Genomic DNA, 18056 nt, shown 5'->3' on the forward strand with positions numbered 1-18056 from the left:
TGCGTTGCAGAGACCGAATGGCATCACAGTAAATTGCCAGAGGCCATTGCCAGCAGAGAAGGCGGTTTTCTCTCTATCATTGGGATGCATTTCAACTTGCCAATACCCACTCTTTAGGTCGAGAGTAGAAAATACCTGGGACCCTGCAAGCGTGTCCAAAGTATCGTCGATTCTAGGAAGTGGATAACTATCTTTATGTGTGACTTCATTCAGAGCTCTGTAATCTACACAAAATCGCATAGATCCATCCTTCTTCTTTACTAAGACAATAAGCGAACACCAAGGACTATTTGAGGGCTCAATGATTCCTTGCTGCGTCATGCCCTCTATCATGTCCATAGCTTCTTGTTGCTTTGCTAGCGGCAAGCGACGTGGTGGCTGTCGAATCGGTCTGGTGTTTCCAGTGTCTATTCGATGTTGTACCATGTTTGTCCGTCCGCAGTCTGTTTCATCAGATGGCAGAATATCTTCAAACTCAATGATCAACTGTTCCGCTTTGCTGTACTGCTCATCTGATAAATTCACTTTCATTTCTGTCAGGAGCTTGGTAATTTGTGGATTGAAAGGTTTGGTGGAATTAACGATCGTGATATCATTATTACAGTTTCTGATCAGGTCAAGAATATTACATATTGCGATGGGGCTGTCTTGTTCTTGATCGCCGATTTTTGCCCCATAAAACCGGCGAAAGTTAGTTTCCCTGGTAGACATGAGCACCTGACCTTGCATCTGTCTCCGGTCTGTATTGATACTCTGTTTGTCGGGGAAATCTTCTCGTGCAGTTCCTTTGTAGATGGCCAGGTTCTCCACAATTCCAACAACGTACACTGGTTCTATTCTGTCCTTCTTGCTTCTTATTTGGTCTGCGTTCTTCTAGCACTTCAGTTACCCTTCTGAGAAGTTGTGTAAGATCTTCTTCTTGGACTTCCAGCATACGCCCATGATGGATATTCTTAGAGGCGTCTTTGGCGGCTTCATAGGAGAGGGCGTAGACCAGAGCTTCGCTGGATTTGCGCTTACCGCTGATTCTTATTGCCTTCTTCAGTTCTGGATCTCGAATAGCATCAATGAATGCATCAGTGACAATGACGTCCAGAAAGTCTTGTGCTGCTGTTGGATATGCCAAATGAGCAAGACGTTCTATGTCCGCCTCTAGCTCTTGCAAGGTTTCACCGGAGCGTTGTTGTCGGGTTTTCAACTGAACTCTATAAACTTCTTGTAAATGTTCGTCTCCGTAACGGAGCTCCATAGCCTTAACAATGGCAGCGTAATCTTGTTGATTTGTTATTGACTGAAGCAGTTCTGCTGCCTTCCCTCTTAAAGCTAACACCAGAGCAGTCGCTTTCTCTTCTTCAGTGTTCCAGTTATTAACCTTGGCCGCTGCCTCAAACTGTCTTTTGTAAACAGTCCATGAGATGGATCCATCAAACACAGGCGGCTTTATCTTCCCAGAGATTTCGGGCACTAATGTTTTTGTTCTAGTACCCCGTTCCTTACTCAGTTGTTCTTGGACATGAGTCCTTATCTCTTCCATTTCTTTTTCCACAGTGTTGACTCTCTGGTCAATCTTCTCGTTCATAGAGCTCATCTGTTCATTTACTTTTTCATTCATGGCGTTTATTTTCTTGAAGCTCTCCTTCATTAAGTCCATCTGGCCCTGCATGTTACACAGGATCTCTGTCATATCTGGGTTTAATTCAAATATGTATTCATCTGGATCTTGATCTTCCTCAATAAGGGCCTGTCTTAGGCGTTCTGTTAGTGTTTCTTTGTTACCATTGAGCTGCAGACCTCTCTCACGAAGTTCTTGCCTTAATTCTTTGACCAACAGCTGGTTAAGTAGTTTCCTCGAAGACATTTCAGCCAGAAAAGATCCCACTTCTGACACCAATTGTTACGTATTTCTGATTTTCTGGCTAAATGTACTAGGCACACAAATAAAAGAAACACTGCAAAGAACTTGACGACTCAACTTTCAGCTTTATATAACTTTATTGAATTATAACTATAACAATTCGTCACTGTAACATGGGGCTCAAGTCCACTCTCTTCTACTGTCTCGCACAGTAGAGAACAGTATCGACGACTGTACTGACTCTTTTCACATGAACATCTCTGGTTTATAAAGAGTCCCTAATCGCTTGTCTATTGTTGCAAAAACACTGCTAGTACCCTCTGGAACAACATGGGAGGAAACATCACATCCTGTTGTTGTTTATACATGTCGATCCCAGAGGATGCCTGCTGCAGTGTCATCTCGCCGAGGTCACACGTAGTGACCTCTAACTGTCACTGTTCATTTGTCACAATGCCCCCCCCCCCTTCGTAAATCTGTTCGTCCTCTGGAACAACACGTGAGGCACGTCCCATCCTGACTTTGTTTACATGCATAGATTCCAGATAACACTCGGTGCTGTGTCATCTCGCCGGGGTCAAACATAGTGACCTCTACCTGTCACTGTTCATTCGTAACAATATATATATATATATATATATATATATATATATATATATATGTTTATGTTCAAATGTTCGTATGTCATAGGTTTGGTTCATCAAGTGTTATTATTAACCTTTTATTGTGACATTGATCTGATGAGAATAGCAACTCTGTTGTTCCTAATTCTGCTTTAATGCAGCAGCTAGATTGGGTGTATAGGTGTCGTAGGATTTTGATTAGTTTTTTCTGGGATGCCATATTCTCTGACAATGTTCTATAGTGAATCTCGATGGATACTATCAGAAAGCCCTTATTGAAGTCTACGAAACTGATTATTAGTCGCTGTTGATATTCGAGGCTTTGTTCTGTGAGATTTTCAGATCTTCTCAGCACATGATCTGCCTCTTAGGAAGGCTGCTTATTCTTCTCTGAGTCTCTAGTCCACAGCCTCGTGAAGTTGTCTCAACAGAACAATGCTGAAAATTTTGCCTGAAACCCAGAGGAAGGTAACGCCTCTTTAGTTGTTGCAATCTGATAGTTTTTTTAGGAAGCTTTACAATCACTCTTTTTTGCAAGTCCTCAAGGACTTAAGGAGTTGTCACAAGATTCAGAAGAACTGTCGTTCTGTCAATAAGGCACTGTCCCCATGTTTTAGCATTACAGCTGATACCATGACGAGACGTAGTGCTTTAGTGTTCTTTAGGACTACAATAGCCATGGTAACTGCCGCAGGGAAAATAGTTAACACATGGTAACTTATTGTACTTTGGTGAATTTGTGAAAATGAATAGCGATCATGAGTTAGGTATGACAGTTCGAGTAATTGTGATAGCATTTGTTTAGATTTAACTGTAAATCAAGATTTTCAGTGTGTAGATAACTGTGTACATCTTAAGCGAGATTTAAGCATGAAAGATGCTCTATATGAATACTATTAAATAGTCCTTGTATCTTCAGGTGTTGACTTTGCACTGAAACAAATGGCTAACCAATCGTCTAACTATGAAGGCACGGAGATTGCATCCTTAGCAGTTGATGGTAACTTTAATACATGGTCACACACAGAAAACGAAGATAAACCTTCTTTGAACGTGACATTGCCCAACCCACGCTTAGTCACTCGCATTGTTCTCTATAACCGAATGTACGATGGCAGTAAGTTTTTTTTTCTAAAATTCTTTAAAAAAATCATATCTCCCTCTCATCTATCTATCTATCTATCTATCTATCTATCTATCTATCTATCTATCTATCTATCTATCTATCTATCTATCTATCTATCTGTCTATCTATCTATCTATCTATCTATCTATCTATCTATCTATCTATCTATCTATCCATCTATCTATCTATCTAACTATCTATCTATCTATCTATCTATCTATCTATCTATCTATCTTTTCTATCGATCGATCGATTCATAAAGCGCTAGTTGTGTGTGTTTCGTGTGTAAATGTTGTTCCTATTTTCAACTATAGTGTTATTGTGACAGTCGTTACGCTAAGGTGGTCATTTGTAGTCAAACGGAATTTTCATTTGATTGGACTAATAAAAAGTATCTTATCTTATCTTATCTCACTTATCTTAGTCGAGTGAGTCACAACTTCCACATCTACGGTTCAGTACGACGGCTCAGTACAAGTCGGAGACGAGACGGAGAGACCAGTGCAAGAGTTGATACGGCGGTACGGCTATTAACGGAGACATATTAACGGAGAAATATTTGTACAGTCTTGTGTTACGAGTTGCCAATTGTACAGTATTGGCTGTCATTTATTGACATTAAACTATTACATTTATTTGGAATCTTGAGTTGTCAAGTTATTTAAAGTTGGTGGTGTCGTGTGGTGCAGTTTGCAGAGAGCCTAGCTAGTGAGATTCGCTACAATATATATATTATTGTTACGCGATTCTCTTCTTCTTGCTAAAAGTACTTGCAGACACGCTAATAAAATCAGTGCAAAGAACTTGACAACTTCAATTTCCACTTCCGATAATTTCATTTACTAATAAATGTCTAGTGATTCGTCACTGTAACTGTGCACACATAGTGTAGAAGAATGTCCTAAGTTCCGCACTTCACGGTTATTTCTCTGCACTTCAATGTATCAACTGAATACCGCTCTCCTCTACTATACTGACTCTTATATTAACTCTACCTACTCTAGTCCACTCCAGTAAGCTTTACTCTAGTTAACTTGCATCGAGCCGTACACATCTTTTTTCTACTGTCTCGCACTGAAGCGACTGGAGTGACATCTTCCTTTCACATGCCTTCTCTAGTTTATATAACGTCCTAACAAGCTTTTTAATTGAAAAATACTAAAGATAAACTCAAACCCTTCTTTAGTTGTAATTTAGTGACTAGCTTTGTGTTGTTTTTTTGCTATTGGAATGGGGTTTAAACTCAAACCTCTTGGACACATTATGGAATTTATAGACTGTAGTTTTATTTTAGGTTTTATTAACCCCCCACCCCCCCCCATCCCCACCCCTACAATCAGAGCTACGATCATACAATTTGGTGACTAGTTTGATTTAGATTTTCGTCAAAGGAGAAATTAATTTCAAAACCATTAGGAGGTGGATTTTTTTTAGTTCAAAACACATTTGGCTACTCAAATGGAATTTGATGAGTTTAATCTGCTTAAGTTTTTTTTTGTTTTTTTTTTATTGATTATGGGGTTCGCTTTCCTTTATTTATTGAAGAGGTTTTTTAACCTCAAAACCTACTGGAAACTTAAAATCCTATTATTATAGTTCAGAGTATAGCGGATTTGATTATTTGAACTGCGAATTTTTAAAAGAATAATAGCAGAATATTACATTTAGACACCTCAGACAGTACATATTAGTATGTGTTGAGGGTTTTTTGTTAAATTTTTATTATTTCTTTAGTTTAACATTGTTTTTGTATAGCGTATATTTTATGCTATAGCAACCATCTTATACCACACAGCGACACACACAGTGACACACACAAAATAATAACATGATATAATAGCGTGAAGCTGATGAATCTAAAGTAGAGAAGATAGGGAAAAAAGGACACTAAATTCACTGCTATCAGAAGTGCTACCCTTGTCATGTTTACTAAATGCTTAAAGTGTTATTGTTGTTAACTCGTTCTTACAGATCACACTTGAGACCTGTCCTATTAAGTACCACACATAACCAAATGTTGCTAAGCAAGAGAGCTTTGAGAACTCTCATTATCATGCAAGGCAACTAGGACACCGAATGGAAAATATTACTACCTAGTCGACCGGCGGCTTAGCATACGCCGCTATTTTGCAGGGCCGGCCTGAAATCTATGCGACCGCAAGGGGCCCCACACTTTCATAGGACCCGCACTTTTCATAGGGCCCGTTCTAATTCAAGGTGTAGAAATTACTAAATTTAACCATTTTATAACTTAAAAGAGATTTTCATAGGACTCGTACTTTCATAGGACCCGCACTTTCATAGGGACCCGCGCTTTCATTGGACCCGCGCTTTCATAAGACCCGCACTTTCATAGGACCCGCGCTAATTCAAGGTGCATAAATTATTTAATTAAACCATTTTATAACTTAAAACAGATTTCCCGCGCCCTCCTGGCGATTTACCAGGAACTCCTGGAAAATTCCCGAATCGCAAAATATACGAAAAAGTTCTTAAAATATACGGAAATATATTGTCATTTTGGGTGTCATTCAATATGGAAAACGCCAATCTTAGCCTACTCGAGACATTATGCATCAGCTGTAAATGTGTAATCTGGTGAAAGAAGCTTCTCGCGCCTCAAACTAATGAAGAATTACTTGGGGTCAACAATTCTCAAAGATAGATTGAAACATTTCGTAATTTTTGCTATTGAGCGTGATCTATGTAGGAAACAGAATTTTTATGATAGACTGTATGACTTTGCTACACGCAAGGCTCGTAAAGTATTTCTGTGTAGTAAAGAATGAGTAAAATGCATAGACGAATTTATTTTCTAATACAAACTTCATAGCAGACACAGATATTGTTTATCAATATTTTCTATTGACTACATTACTAGGCACGATGAATACAACTCACATGCATTACGATAGACAATAATATATAGATATAGCTTATTTTATCTTAAAATAAATAAGTTTCTAAAAAAGTAATTCTTATGTCTTGTACCTTTTGTTTGGCTCGCTTTTCTTCAAAGGCTGAAGCTAATGCTTTTTTTTTTTTTTACTGTATGTAGCTTTCTTTCGGTAGACTAATTATTTAGAAATATTGCTATGATGTCAGTCTAGGCTTAAACAATGTTATTAATTTGGATAAACGTCTTCCTAACAATCGATGCTAATCTAATAGCATTTTTTTTCTTTTCAGATAACTACCCGATAGGTCACCGCCTTCAAAACTTTGAATTGAAGGCACTAGACGAGAACGGTGATCCCCAATTCCGTTATAAAGATAATAACAGTGAACCTTTGCACAACTATACTGTTGTTATTGCTGGAAGGACAGTCATTAAAATCATCGTGTACGCTACATATAAAAAACCTGTAATTACAGAGAGACCAATCTTAACGTTAGTTGAGCTGCAAATATTTGGTGGTAAGTAGCCTCTAGACAATTAGAGACAATTACGAGCAAATTTTGTTTAAGAAAACAAGGTTGCAAAAAGAGTGTGTGTTTTAACACAAACTCAGAGGCGGTTTCCTGAAAGAGATCCACCCTGTTTGTTAAAGCATTAAAAGTAAAGAGGCAGGTTTCAAAATTTTCTGCACAAATATCAGAAGCTATGAAATACAAACAATCTACAACTATTCAAAATAGATGAATAATAATTAAACTGGTGGTTGACATGTGGGTTGTTTAATAGTCGATTCCTCATTCCTGACATTTGAAAGATGTTATGTCAACCGTCTAAAAGGTTCATGGTCTCTGTAATACAAGAAACACTAGTAATAAATAACTAGAAACACTGCTTAGTAAATCTTGTTTAATTTTAAGATGTGTACATTATTAGTAGTTAGTACAACGGAAAACACACAATTTACTCATATATATATATATATATATATATATATATATATATATATATATATATATATATATATATATATGCAAGAAGGCTAGTTGGCGTGTGTTCCAGAGTGTGTCGGATACAATTAGCGTGTGTTCCAGAATGTGTATCGGATACAATTAGCGTGTAATTCAGTGTGTATCGGATACAATTAGGGTGCAGTCCAGTGTGTATCGGTTACACTCTTGGGAGAAATTGATATAAACTTTGAGTACATCAATCGTACATGTAGCCTCATTGAGAAAGCTATCTTGACGGCCTCTTAAAAAGCCATTCCGCGGACCAAAGGCGAACGCAGGTAAGGTTAATTCCGGTGGACTACCATAGCATGGAGCCATAGTGCAACGAAGCTTACGAATGGTTTTAATTTTTTTTTCTTTAGTTATAATGTTTTCTTGGGTGTAATGCATAAATTATAAGAAAAATTTCCTTATGGATAATAAATTATTATTATTATTATTTTATTAGGCAAACACGGTGTGAACAGCTATGCCTTATAGTTCGACAGTTATCTTATCTCATATAGTACTTTACAAAAAGAAGATAATTACGTCCTACGCGTTTCATGTGTCAATCTAGTCATGCATTTTAATCAATGACTTAAACTCTACTAAGTCGTTGGTTTTCCTGGCTGATTCAGGCAACCCATTTCATTCTCTAATGGCACATGGGAAGAAGGAGCACTTGTTCGAATTTGTTCTAGCATATGGGATAAGAAATGTGCCTCTATCTTTGTGTCTTTTCTTTAGTATTTCATTAGGTTTTGTTTTTCTATTTGTAAATTATGATTTAGTGTTTTCTGTTTTATAGGTCCCTAGTCACTAAACTTGTTATTCTTCTGTCCTGAAGTGTCTCTTAGTTTAGTAATTTTACTAATGGTGTTACTCTAATCAAATTTGAATATTTGTATGTTATAAATGTCACTGCTGTATTTTGTATTTGTTCTAGTTTCTTTATGTTTTCTTGAGTTGAGGGATACCTAACAGAGGATGCATATTCTAATATTGACCTAACTAAAGTTGAATAGCATTTTAATTTTATATTTTCGTTTGATTTGTAAAAAATTATTTTGAATAAACCAGGCTGGATTTTTCATTAATTTCATCAATATCAAGATTCCATGATAACTTTTCATTTATAATTACACCTAGATGTTTTGAATTTTTGACTGATTTACCATGAATTAAGTAAGTAGTTTTTATTTGCTTTTCATAACTTTATGACAGAATGTCTACCTGGTACCTGGGGACTCTACTGCAACCAGTCGTGTCCTTCCTATTGTCCAGTCACTTGTACACAAGAAGAGGGCTCTTGTCACCTAATCCATGAAGGTGAGATATATAGACTGGTTAGAACAGTATAAAAGAAATGAATAAAAAAATATTGACGGGAAGTCGCTTGCATACAAAATTCCATCCGTCTAAATTGTGTACGATTTTCCCATTTTGATTTCCCTATCCTTACAAAGTTACAAAGCCTCAGATATCAAAATTGACTCTTCCTTCCAAGTTTGCGAGTTGCTAACAGGCAGAAGCAATGTCATTTTATTTTAAGAAATTATTTTGGTATTAGTGAAATTTAGTTTGAACTGTAAAACCTAATTCTACCAAGATCAAACATTCACTTTAATTGCTTAGAGTTTAGAGTGGTAGCGAGAGGGGGAGGTAAGTCACACGTATAATGAAAGAGAAGATGAAAACAAAGGGAAGCTATGAATTGGTGACGTGAACATTGGGTGATTCAGTGACGTTTTCCTCAATACACCTTAGTGTCTTGGTGGAAGAGAGTCAGATCGAGCCAACATCCACATGAGACTTCATGACAGCATCATGCTACCCTTCGCTTTTTTGTGTCTGTTTAAGCCATATAGATATCCTCTAAGCCATATAGATGTCCTCTAAGCCATATAGATGTCCTCTAAGCCATATAGATGTCCTTTAAGCCATATAGATGTCCTCTAAGCCACACATATGTCCTCTAAGCCCTATAGATGTCCTCTAAGCCCTATAGATGTCCTCTAAGCCCTATAGATGTCCTCTAAGTCATATAGATGTCCTCTAAACCATATAGATGTCCTCTAAGCCATATAGATGTCCTCCCTCTCATTTTCTAGATTATCTCAGGTGTTCTAGGAAGCATAGCTAATAATAGATTGCTTAATGTATGAAAGGCAAGAACCCATTTCTTTTTCACCTCAGCTCTTAAAATGATCACAACATGACCACCACTACCACAATCAACATCACAAACAGCACAGTCACAACAACCAACACCACATCATATTCACAAGCACCACAATTATCTCCATAGAACCACATTCACAAGTTAAAATCAAAACAAAATCACTAACAATAACTACAATTACCACTACCATCACTATAACCGAATTTACCACTACCGAATTTCTCACCACCACAATAATAACCATGCCCACAATCATTACCACCATCAACAAAATAAATAAAAAAAATCATCACCTACATGACACATTCACCACCGTCAACACAATCGAAACCACTTCCACCACTACAACCAGCTATACCACTATCAACAACAAGACTAGCATCACCACAATCGTCACCACCACCACCAACAACAAAGAGAAAAACAACGCGTAACCTTTGCCACTGACTCGAACTTTGCCCTTCCTCACGTTTTTGCTCCTTCGCCACTTGATCACAATTTAGCAAAAGCGAGGACAGAATTTTAATAAACCAACGGAAAAATTTCTTTGAATGTTGTTTCTTCCAAGTGTTGCATGAATAGAACATACGTTCTTCATGCTAAGGACTTAGGGTATGTACCTTTTTCAAACTGATTTTAGCTCTTTGTATATATATATATATATATATATATATATATATATATATATATATATATATATATATATGTATGTATGATGAATGGGATATAAAGTACGTTAGGACGTCTAAATTCGCAGATATGAACTAATATATGTAAAAATGCTTTTGAATGACAAATTTAAAGCTTAATTTGTTTTATTAAATAATGAAATAAATGGACTGTATTTTGTATTTTCATGTGTCAATTAAAAAATTATCTTTGCAATGTATAGTTCTTAAAATTAGATCTAGATCCTTTCAATATTGTCTCATGTAAACATGGCTATATGACCTAGATCCATGAAATAGTAATACTTTCATAGAGTTGGGCAAATTGTTTTTTTTTAAGGCTATTATATATACGTTACGGTTCCAGTTAGTACCCAAGAATCATTTATGCCAAGTTTTATCAAGATTGGTCAAACGGGTTTGATTTCTATTAGGGACATACACTCATACATACATACATACTTACATACGTATTACTTTATGCTTTATATATATATATATATAATGTAGATGATTAGTTCGAATCCCCTAAAGAAGTCTATACTTTTTCCTTCATTATTTCTATCAATACAAAGAAAAAAAAAGAAATTTGGGAAAATAATAATTAATGAATTTATTGTAATATTCAAAGTTGTTACAAAGGATAAAAAAGTTTATTTTTGGCGTTAGGTAACATCCGAACGTTCCCTTTAGTAAGTTAGTGGCTCCGAGTTTTCTGCAAGGTAAATACACTGCATCAGCCGACATTACTATAACTTAGTTTAAAGAATTAATATTCATTCTCTGGTACTGCCAACTTCAAGATTCGTTAATGGCAAAAAAAAATATTGTCGTTTCCCCTTAACAGAAGAATGCTGTGATGATGTTGCTAGTCTGGAGCAGTATCTCTCTCTCACAGGAAGCAAGAATCTTCTTAGGATTGTTCAGGGTCACAAAGATGTCTGTCAGGTCAGTTGTCTACCAGACGTTAGGCTCATACCACTATATAGTGTAGTGTATCTTTTGATTTTGTAGACCACTATAAACAATCGATAACAAGGGAGTTGAAAATAGGGTTCAGGTTCTTGTGCATTAAATAATGAAAGGGAGTTAATACAAATTAAACCTTTTTAGAATATATTCTGTTTGTGAAGTTTCTACTTAAAATCCCATAAAAACCTATAAAAACCCATAAAAACCTATAAGATATATAGGGTTCATTTCATGACTCTCGAGCAATATGTTAAGTCTACTTTTGTGAGTCTTCTATTGAAAGTAAGTATATTGTGAGTTATCTTAACTTATATTTTACAGACGTTACTTCAAAAGAAATTTCGGATCAAGTTAAAACTTTGCACAATTATTCATTGGCAAAAACAATACATGAATCAATAAAAGAAAATAACCAATTTGTCAATTAATTACAGGTTAGTTAATATTTTTAGATATGGCTAAATATTTCGCATTTTCGCCACTAATTGAACACGTTATTTCTTCCACATGTGCTTTGATCAGCGGATGTGTACTTCGAACGTAAGCATTATGTCCGACATTGTTGCCTATGAAAAACAAGATTCTATAACATGTTTGAATATATTAGCATATGTTATTGAAGCCAAAGCAGGACGTTAAGGCAACGTGGTCGACTTAGCACTGAATGTTTTAGCTCCATTATGATTATTTAAGTTTTTGTTTATTCTGCCTTTAAAAATATGATACATATCAATTTTTTTTGCGTATGTGTTTGTGTTAAAACATAATTTTAGACGGGATGATAAGAGTTTTGGAATTTAATTTCTGTTATCTTTGAAATAGCTAAATAGTCTTTAAGTTGTAACAGTTTCCAATATTCCATGTGGCTATACATTTATGCAAGTATATGTGATAATATTTGTCGCAACTTTTTTTCATTAGTAAAAAAAATTTTGCTTGTGTATGAGTGTATTTTAAAATTATTTTTAGCTTAATTATTAGCTTAAAAGTCAGAAATGATTATTTCTATTTTAATATTGCAGCCCTTGCCAGGTTGCACCCCCGCCCCCAGTCCTCTGTGTTTTATCCATATTTCTACATTCCTGAAGTCTCCTTACGAAAATAAGAGGATGAATGATAAGTCAGGTCAATCAGACTGCTTCGGTAATGCAGTTACTTTTTTCTTTTCTGAAAGCAAAAAAATTTTTATATTTTTTTTAAATTAACCACTGGAGCAGTTTTTTATTTTCTCTTAAAAATACACCATTTTTTACAATTATTCACTATAAATAGTAAAACAAATACCGGGAAATATTTAGTAAGGGAGATGACTTTTCAGCATATGTTGAACACATTTATGCAAACGGTTTCGTTCGTTGTTTTTTTAAAATATGTGTTTAAATAATTTGTATTACTAAATACTGTCTTCCCTGGGCCTTGAATGAGAGATTGGGACTTTTCAAAACAATAAAATAAAATAGATAATCATTCAATAACATCAGTTAGGCCAGGCTCACATGGAACTATATTTTTATAACTATCAGTTCATTTAATAGATATGGATGTTTACACTTCACAAATACGGCACCTATAAATATTCCTATCTTGTGGATCTTACTTCAAGTGGCCAGCGCAATGATAAATCGCCATTATTTTTTCCAATAATATGTCAGGTATCCATAGTTGAGTAAGGTGCATCCTAAAAATCCCGAAATTAAAAAAAATGTTTACCTAGATTTGCACCCGAGACCCCTAGGTTGAGAAGGCAAGTGCCTACCTACTAAGCCACCACAAGCTGCTAGATCAAATATAATAATGGCAATGTCTTCGATTACGAAGATTAAGGATGAGTGCAGTCTTTCACATGACTACGCGAACCCAATTACGACCTACATATTTTCCCGCATCTCATGCAGACAAAGCTATTGTCCGCTGGCGGTCTATTGAATTAGGTCCTATTGTGGTAACAAGTAGTGACAGATGTTAATCATTTTCTATAATAAACTAATTCGTCTGTTTTGTGGTAATTCAAATATAATATGATTATCAAAATACAAATTACAAATAAAAATTCTGCTTATGAACTTTAAATGCCGACTTTGGCCGCTCGCTACTCGCCATTTCGTAAACCTGCAGGCTAATACTGATTTGTCGCCCTTTTCGCCTATTGGCAGGTCAATGTGAAGTGATTATGTACATTTTCCTGTCTCAATCAATACATATATTTATAAACTGTGTGTAAAATTGTTTTAGAAATATGCAGAATTATTTCTTGTTGAAAAAAAGCGTCTCCTGTTAGTATGTATTTACTTGAATAACATACATTGTATTGAAAGACAACGGCTTTCTTTTAGAGGAGAAAAAGTAATTGCTGCACCAAGACTTGGCAAGTTGTTTCGGTATTTACAGTAATATAGACATTGAAGTGGTCAGGAAAGAGAAAGAAACACAGAGAAAGAAACAGAGGACAAAGAGAGTTAAAGAAAGAGACATAGAAAAAGGGAGGAGAGAAAGAGAAATAATGAAAGAGAAAGACAGAAAAAGACAGCAAAAGAGAGAAAAATAGTGAAATAAATAGGGCGAACAAGAGAGGCAGAGAGAGAGAGAGATATATAAATTGAGATAGTAAGAGAGAAAAGAGAGATAGAGAGAGAAGAGAAGAGACAAAGAGAGAAAAATTTAAATAGTAAGAGAGAGATAGAGAAGAGAGAAATGAGAGACAGAAACAGAGAGAAAAATTGAAATAGTAAGAGCGAGATAAGAGAGACAGAGACAGAAAAATTGAAATAGTAAAAGAGAGGAAAGAGAAGAGAGAGAAATAGAAAAGCGAGAGAAGAGAGACAAAGAGAGAGAAAATTGATATAGGAAGAAAGAGAGAGAGAGAGAAAAGCGAGAGAGAAGAGACAAAATGAGAAAAAATGAAAAAATTGAGATAGGAAGTGAGAAAGAGAATGAGAAGAGAGAAAGAGAAAAGCGAGAGAAGAGAGAGACAAAGAGAGACAAAATTGAGCTTGTAAGAGAAGAGAGAGGTCACTAAAGGTTGTTTTCGTTGACTCTGAATGCAGAGCGTGCTCTTTGATACGCATGATTACGTCTCAGATATTTTTGTATCTATTATACATAATAAACAACTGTAAGCTTATTTGTCTCCATCAAAAGCTTTCAACAAAAAGATTTTAATTGTTTAGGTTTATTTACATTCATTTTACAAATAGTAGTTACTTGCTTAGTATATTCTAATTGTATTATATATATTTATATTTTTAAACTTAAGAATTGTTGCCAACTCGAAGCTACAAACTTCCATCCAAAGTGCACTAGGTGTATTCCATTCACAAGAGAGCGGAATCGCAGTACCATTGACATATATATTATATCTAGACTGGACATGGAGATCTTGTAACACAACAAAAAATGTGACAGTTTTTTTAAAAGTTGAAACAAGGCGTTGTTTTGTAAAGTAGTTAGAAAAATTATAGTTTTTTTCCAACCCTAACCTATGTAATATATAATTTAATTTTTAGATCTAGATCTAGAACATCAAAAGTAAGAGAACTCTCGACTCATAGTTATTATTTTGCAATTTTTAGATACATAATCTAGAAAGATCTCGGTAATCAATCTATTTAAATGTACATCCGATGATTAAAATCAACAGACATGAATTATTTCGATCTAGGAAACTAACAGGAAATGGCCTTATTTCATATATTTGCATTAATATTTAGTTCTGTGATTAATAGCTCATTCTAAAGAAAATCCGAGAAAGGATTTTGCATTATTTTTAAACTTTGAAAAATAAAGATCATTACTTTTCTAAGACTTCTGACCATGTGATGAGAAGCCTTTGTGGACCAGAGACAGTGTGTGTAAGGCAGTCAAGTACAGGACAGGACAGCGATGACACCGGGACTGTTAACTCTTTCAGCCTGTTTTGCCAGTATACTGGCTTTTGCGGGGGGGGGGGGGCTAAAATTAGTCCGTTTCTTGTAGTTAGAGTTTTTAAAGTTATTTCTAAAAACAAAAATAGTAAAAAGAAACGAAACCTTCCTTTTTTAAGCATCTTTATGCAATAACCTGGATTGTTTTGTTTTTTGTTTTAATAATATTTTAATTAGTTTGTTGCTTAGCAAACATAAACAAACATGGATGCTATGCCTGGATGCAGTGGTGTTAGTGGTAGGCCTAAAAGATTAACGGTAGCACAAGCTACTCAATTGTTTTTAGCTTTAGAAAGTTCTAGTGATAGTGATAGTGAAGATGATTCAACATATTTGCCAGAAAATCATGGTGTATATGATAACATTTTGAAGAAGAAAAGAGCTAGATATGATGATACTGTGGTTGACTCAGATTCTGACAGTGATAGTGGCAGTGAAACTAACAATTATGGGACTGGTATTATTGCTACAATTGCAGAACCAGATGATTTTAGACCTAGAGCTAGTGGTAATAATGATGTGTGGTAATGGGAGAGGGTTGCTGACAATTGTCCTGTCAGTACTGCCAATACATTTAGAATGTCCCAGCCTTCTAAAAGTGGAGTCAATTCTGAGTTAGATTTGACAAGAGATTCTACACCATTTGATGTTTTTACCAGGCTAGTAGATGGTTGTATCATGACATTTTTAGTTGATAGCATAAATGATTATGCTAAAATTGTGATTCAAAAACACAATCAATTGGACAGACACAAATGTTGCAGAAATGTACAAGTTTCTCGCAGTTTTTATTTCGATAGGTCTACAAAACAAAAAGTCTGTCAGGGACTTTTGGTCTAATATATATATTATCAGCCATGGTTTAATACCATGTTTACAAGAGCTAGATTTGAGTTCTTGTTCTTTAGCATGATGCATGTAGGTGAAGCGGTCTCGGTCGTTAAGGATAAAGTTGAACCCTTCGTAAAGATGATGTGTTCAAATTTTCAAAAGGCATTTTATCCTTTTGAGGAGGTTGCTATTGATGAGATGGTGATAGGATTTAAAGGCAGGTTTGGACCATTACAGTACAACCCTAGTAAGCCTGAAAAGCACCACATACAAAATTATGGCCTGTGTGATAGCAATACAGGTTATGTAATAAATTTTATCACTTATTATGGAAGTGACCCTTCTTACTCAGACTCATCAAACAGTATTACCAGCCATGCAGTCAAAATATTTGATACTCTTCTACAACCACTTCAAAGTGGGCATCATATTTGTGCTGATAGATATTATACATCAACAGATCTCTTGGAATATCTAACTCAGAAAAGATTTTATTATACTGGGACAGTCAACTTGGCTAGGAAAAATTTCCCTACCGAGCTCAAGAAGCAAAAGCTGCGTCACAGAGAAACTCAATTTTACAAGTCTGTGGGCAATATAGGTGCTCTTTGTGTGGCATGGCAGGATAAGAAAGCTAAGAAGCCTTGCATTATGGTGTCCACAAAATCAACCAATCGCATCATTAATGTGCAACAGAAGCGCAGTGTTGTCGAGAAGCCAGAAATGGTTCACGACTACAATATGATGATGAATGGTTGCGACAGGGCAGACCAAATGCTCTCTTATTATTCTGTGCATTCTAGAAAAAGCATGAATATTAGAAATTGCACAGATTAATGCCCTCATCATTTATAATGCCACACAAGGTTACATGTGACCAGCCTTCAAAAAAGCTTTCTTTAACAAAATTTAAAGAAACTGTAATTCATGGTTTAGTTGATGCTGCCACTGCACTGGGTGATGTTCCCAGACAGGTGAAAGTGAAGACTGTTAAAGCTGATAGCAAAATAGCACCTGGGCCTCATCTTGTTCATTATGAAGAGAATGATCGCCCTTTGTGTCTATTGCAAGAGTCAATCACAACGGAAGCGCACTAGATTCTTTTGCTCGGGTTGCCCGTCGCAACCTCGGCTCTGTGTGAAACATTGTTTTCGTCTATACCATGAGGATCTGGCAAAACAATAGCATTCGAGTAGTGGCAGTAGCATCAATGTAATGTAAATAAATGTATATGTGTGTGTGTGTGTGTGTGTGTGTGTGTGTGTGTGTAAAATGTAAATATTATTCCTATTTCACTGGATATTGTTTTTTTGCCAAAAATAATTTCCAATTGGATTTACACCTCTACGCGTCTATCTGTTTTATAATCTTCACTGCATGTTGAAGTGTTGTATATCTAATTATTCAGAAATGAATCTTCTTTCTAATTAATAAAACGTATTTAGTCAAAATGGTCAATACAAAAAAAAAATAAAGTGTATATATTTATGTTATTGCAAAGAAAAAAAATCTGCGAAAAAAAATTGACTATGATATAAGACATGAAATTACAAATTATTTACATGTAAGAGAATAACGAAAGGGTAAAAAGGAATTCTTATGCATATCTATGTAGTTTGATATATAATTTATGGTGACTGTAATAATAAAGAAATAAAAAAAAGTTATTTTATAATAGATATGGAAAAAAAGTAGTTTAATTAAAATTTATGCGATTTAGAAAAAAAAAAATTAATTAAAATAAATAAGCAAGAAATTAGGAAAAAAAACTTAATTTATGTTTATCAAAATGAATTTACTTTACAATGAGTACAAAATATACTCTTTTCAAGCAATATTATACATATATTATGTATAACAAACCTAGACAAAAAATATTTTTTTACTCTTTTATTTTTTTCCATCCTATTCAACCTGTAAAATCATCCATACAAATTAAATAAACTACAAAAAGATTAAAAGAGTTGTGTTGGTGAAGATCTTTGCTT

General features: G+C 35.1%; 2 protein-coding genes across 3 annotated transcripts in view; both read left to right on the forward strand.

Moving 5' to 3' along the window:
* Positions 1-12038, forward strand: part of LOC106057676 (uncharacterized) — a 47123-nt gene extending 35085 nt beyond the window's left edge. The window contains exons 5-9 of one of the 2 annotated variants that reach the window (XM_056030793.1): positions 3398-3595; positions 6794-7021; positions 8720-8824; positions 11193-11293; positions 11639-12038. In XM_056030793.1, the coding sequence (XP_055886768.1) occupies positions 3398-3595; positions 6794-7021; positions 8720-8824; positions 11193-11293; positions 11639-11719 (713 nt within the window). In that variant the 3' untranslated portion in view covers positions 11720-12038. The remainder of the gene's footprint in view (positions 1-3397; positions 3596-6793; positions 7022-8719; positions 8825-11192; positions 11294-11638) is intronic. The other variant, XM_056030792.1, reaches the window with a different exon arrangement.
* A 4168-nt stretch (positions 12039-16206) lies between these two features.
* LOC106074306 (piggyBac transposable element-derived protein 4-like) lies at positions 16207-16905 on the forward strand. The gene has a single exon (XM_013235053.2). The coding sequence runs from the start codon at positions 16207-16209 to the stop codon at positions 16903-16905; it is 699 nt and encodes a 232-aa protein (XP_013090507.2).
* The last annotated feature ends 1151 nt before the right edge of the window (positions 16906-18056 follow it).

This window comes from Biomphalaria glabrata, chromosome 5, assembly GCF_947242115.1.
Source record: "Biomphalaria glabrata chromosome 5, xgBioGlab47.1, whole genome shotgun sequence".
Taxonomy (NCBI): Eukaryota; Metazoa; Mollusca; class Gastropoda; family Planorbidae; genus Biomphalaria; species Biomphalaria glabrata.

Coding starts and splice junctions, on each gene's coding strand:
- LOC106074306 (XM_013235053.2), top strand. CDS start 16,207: ATGATGTGTTCAAATTTTCAAAAGGCATTTTATCCTTTTGAGGAGGTT.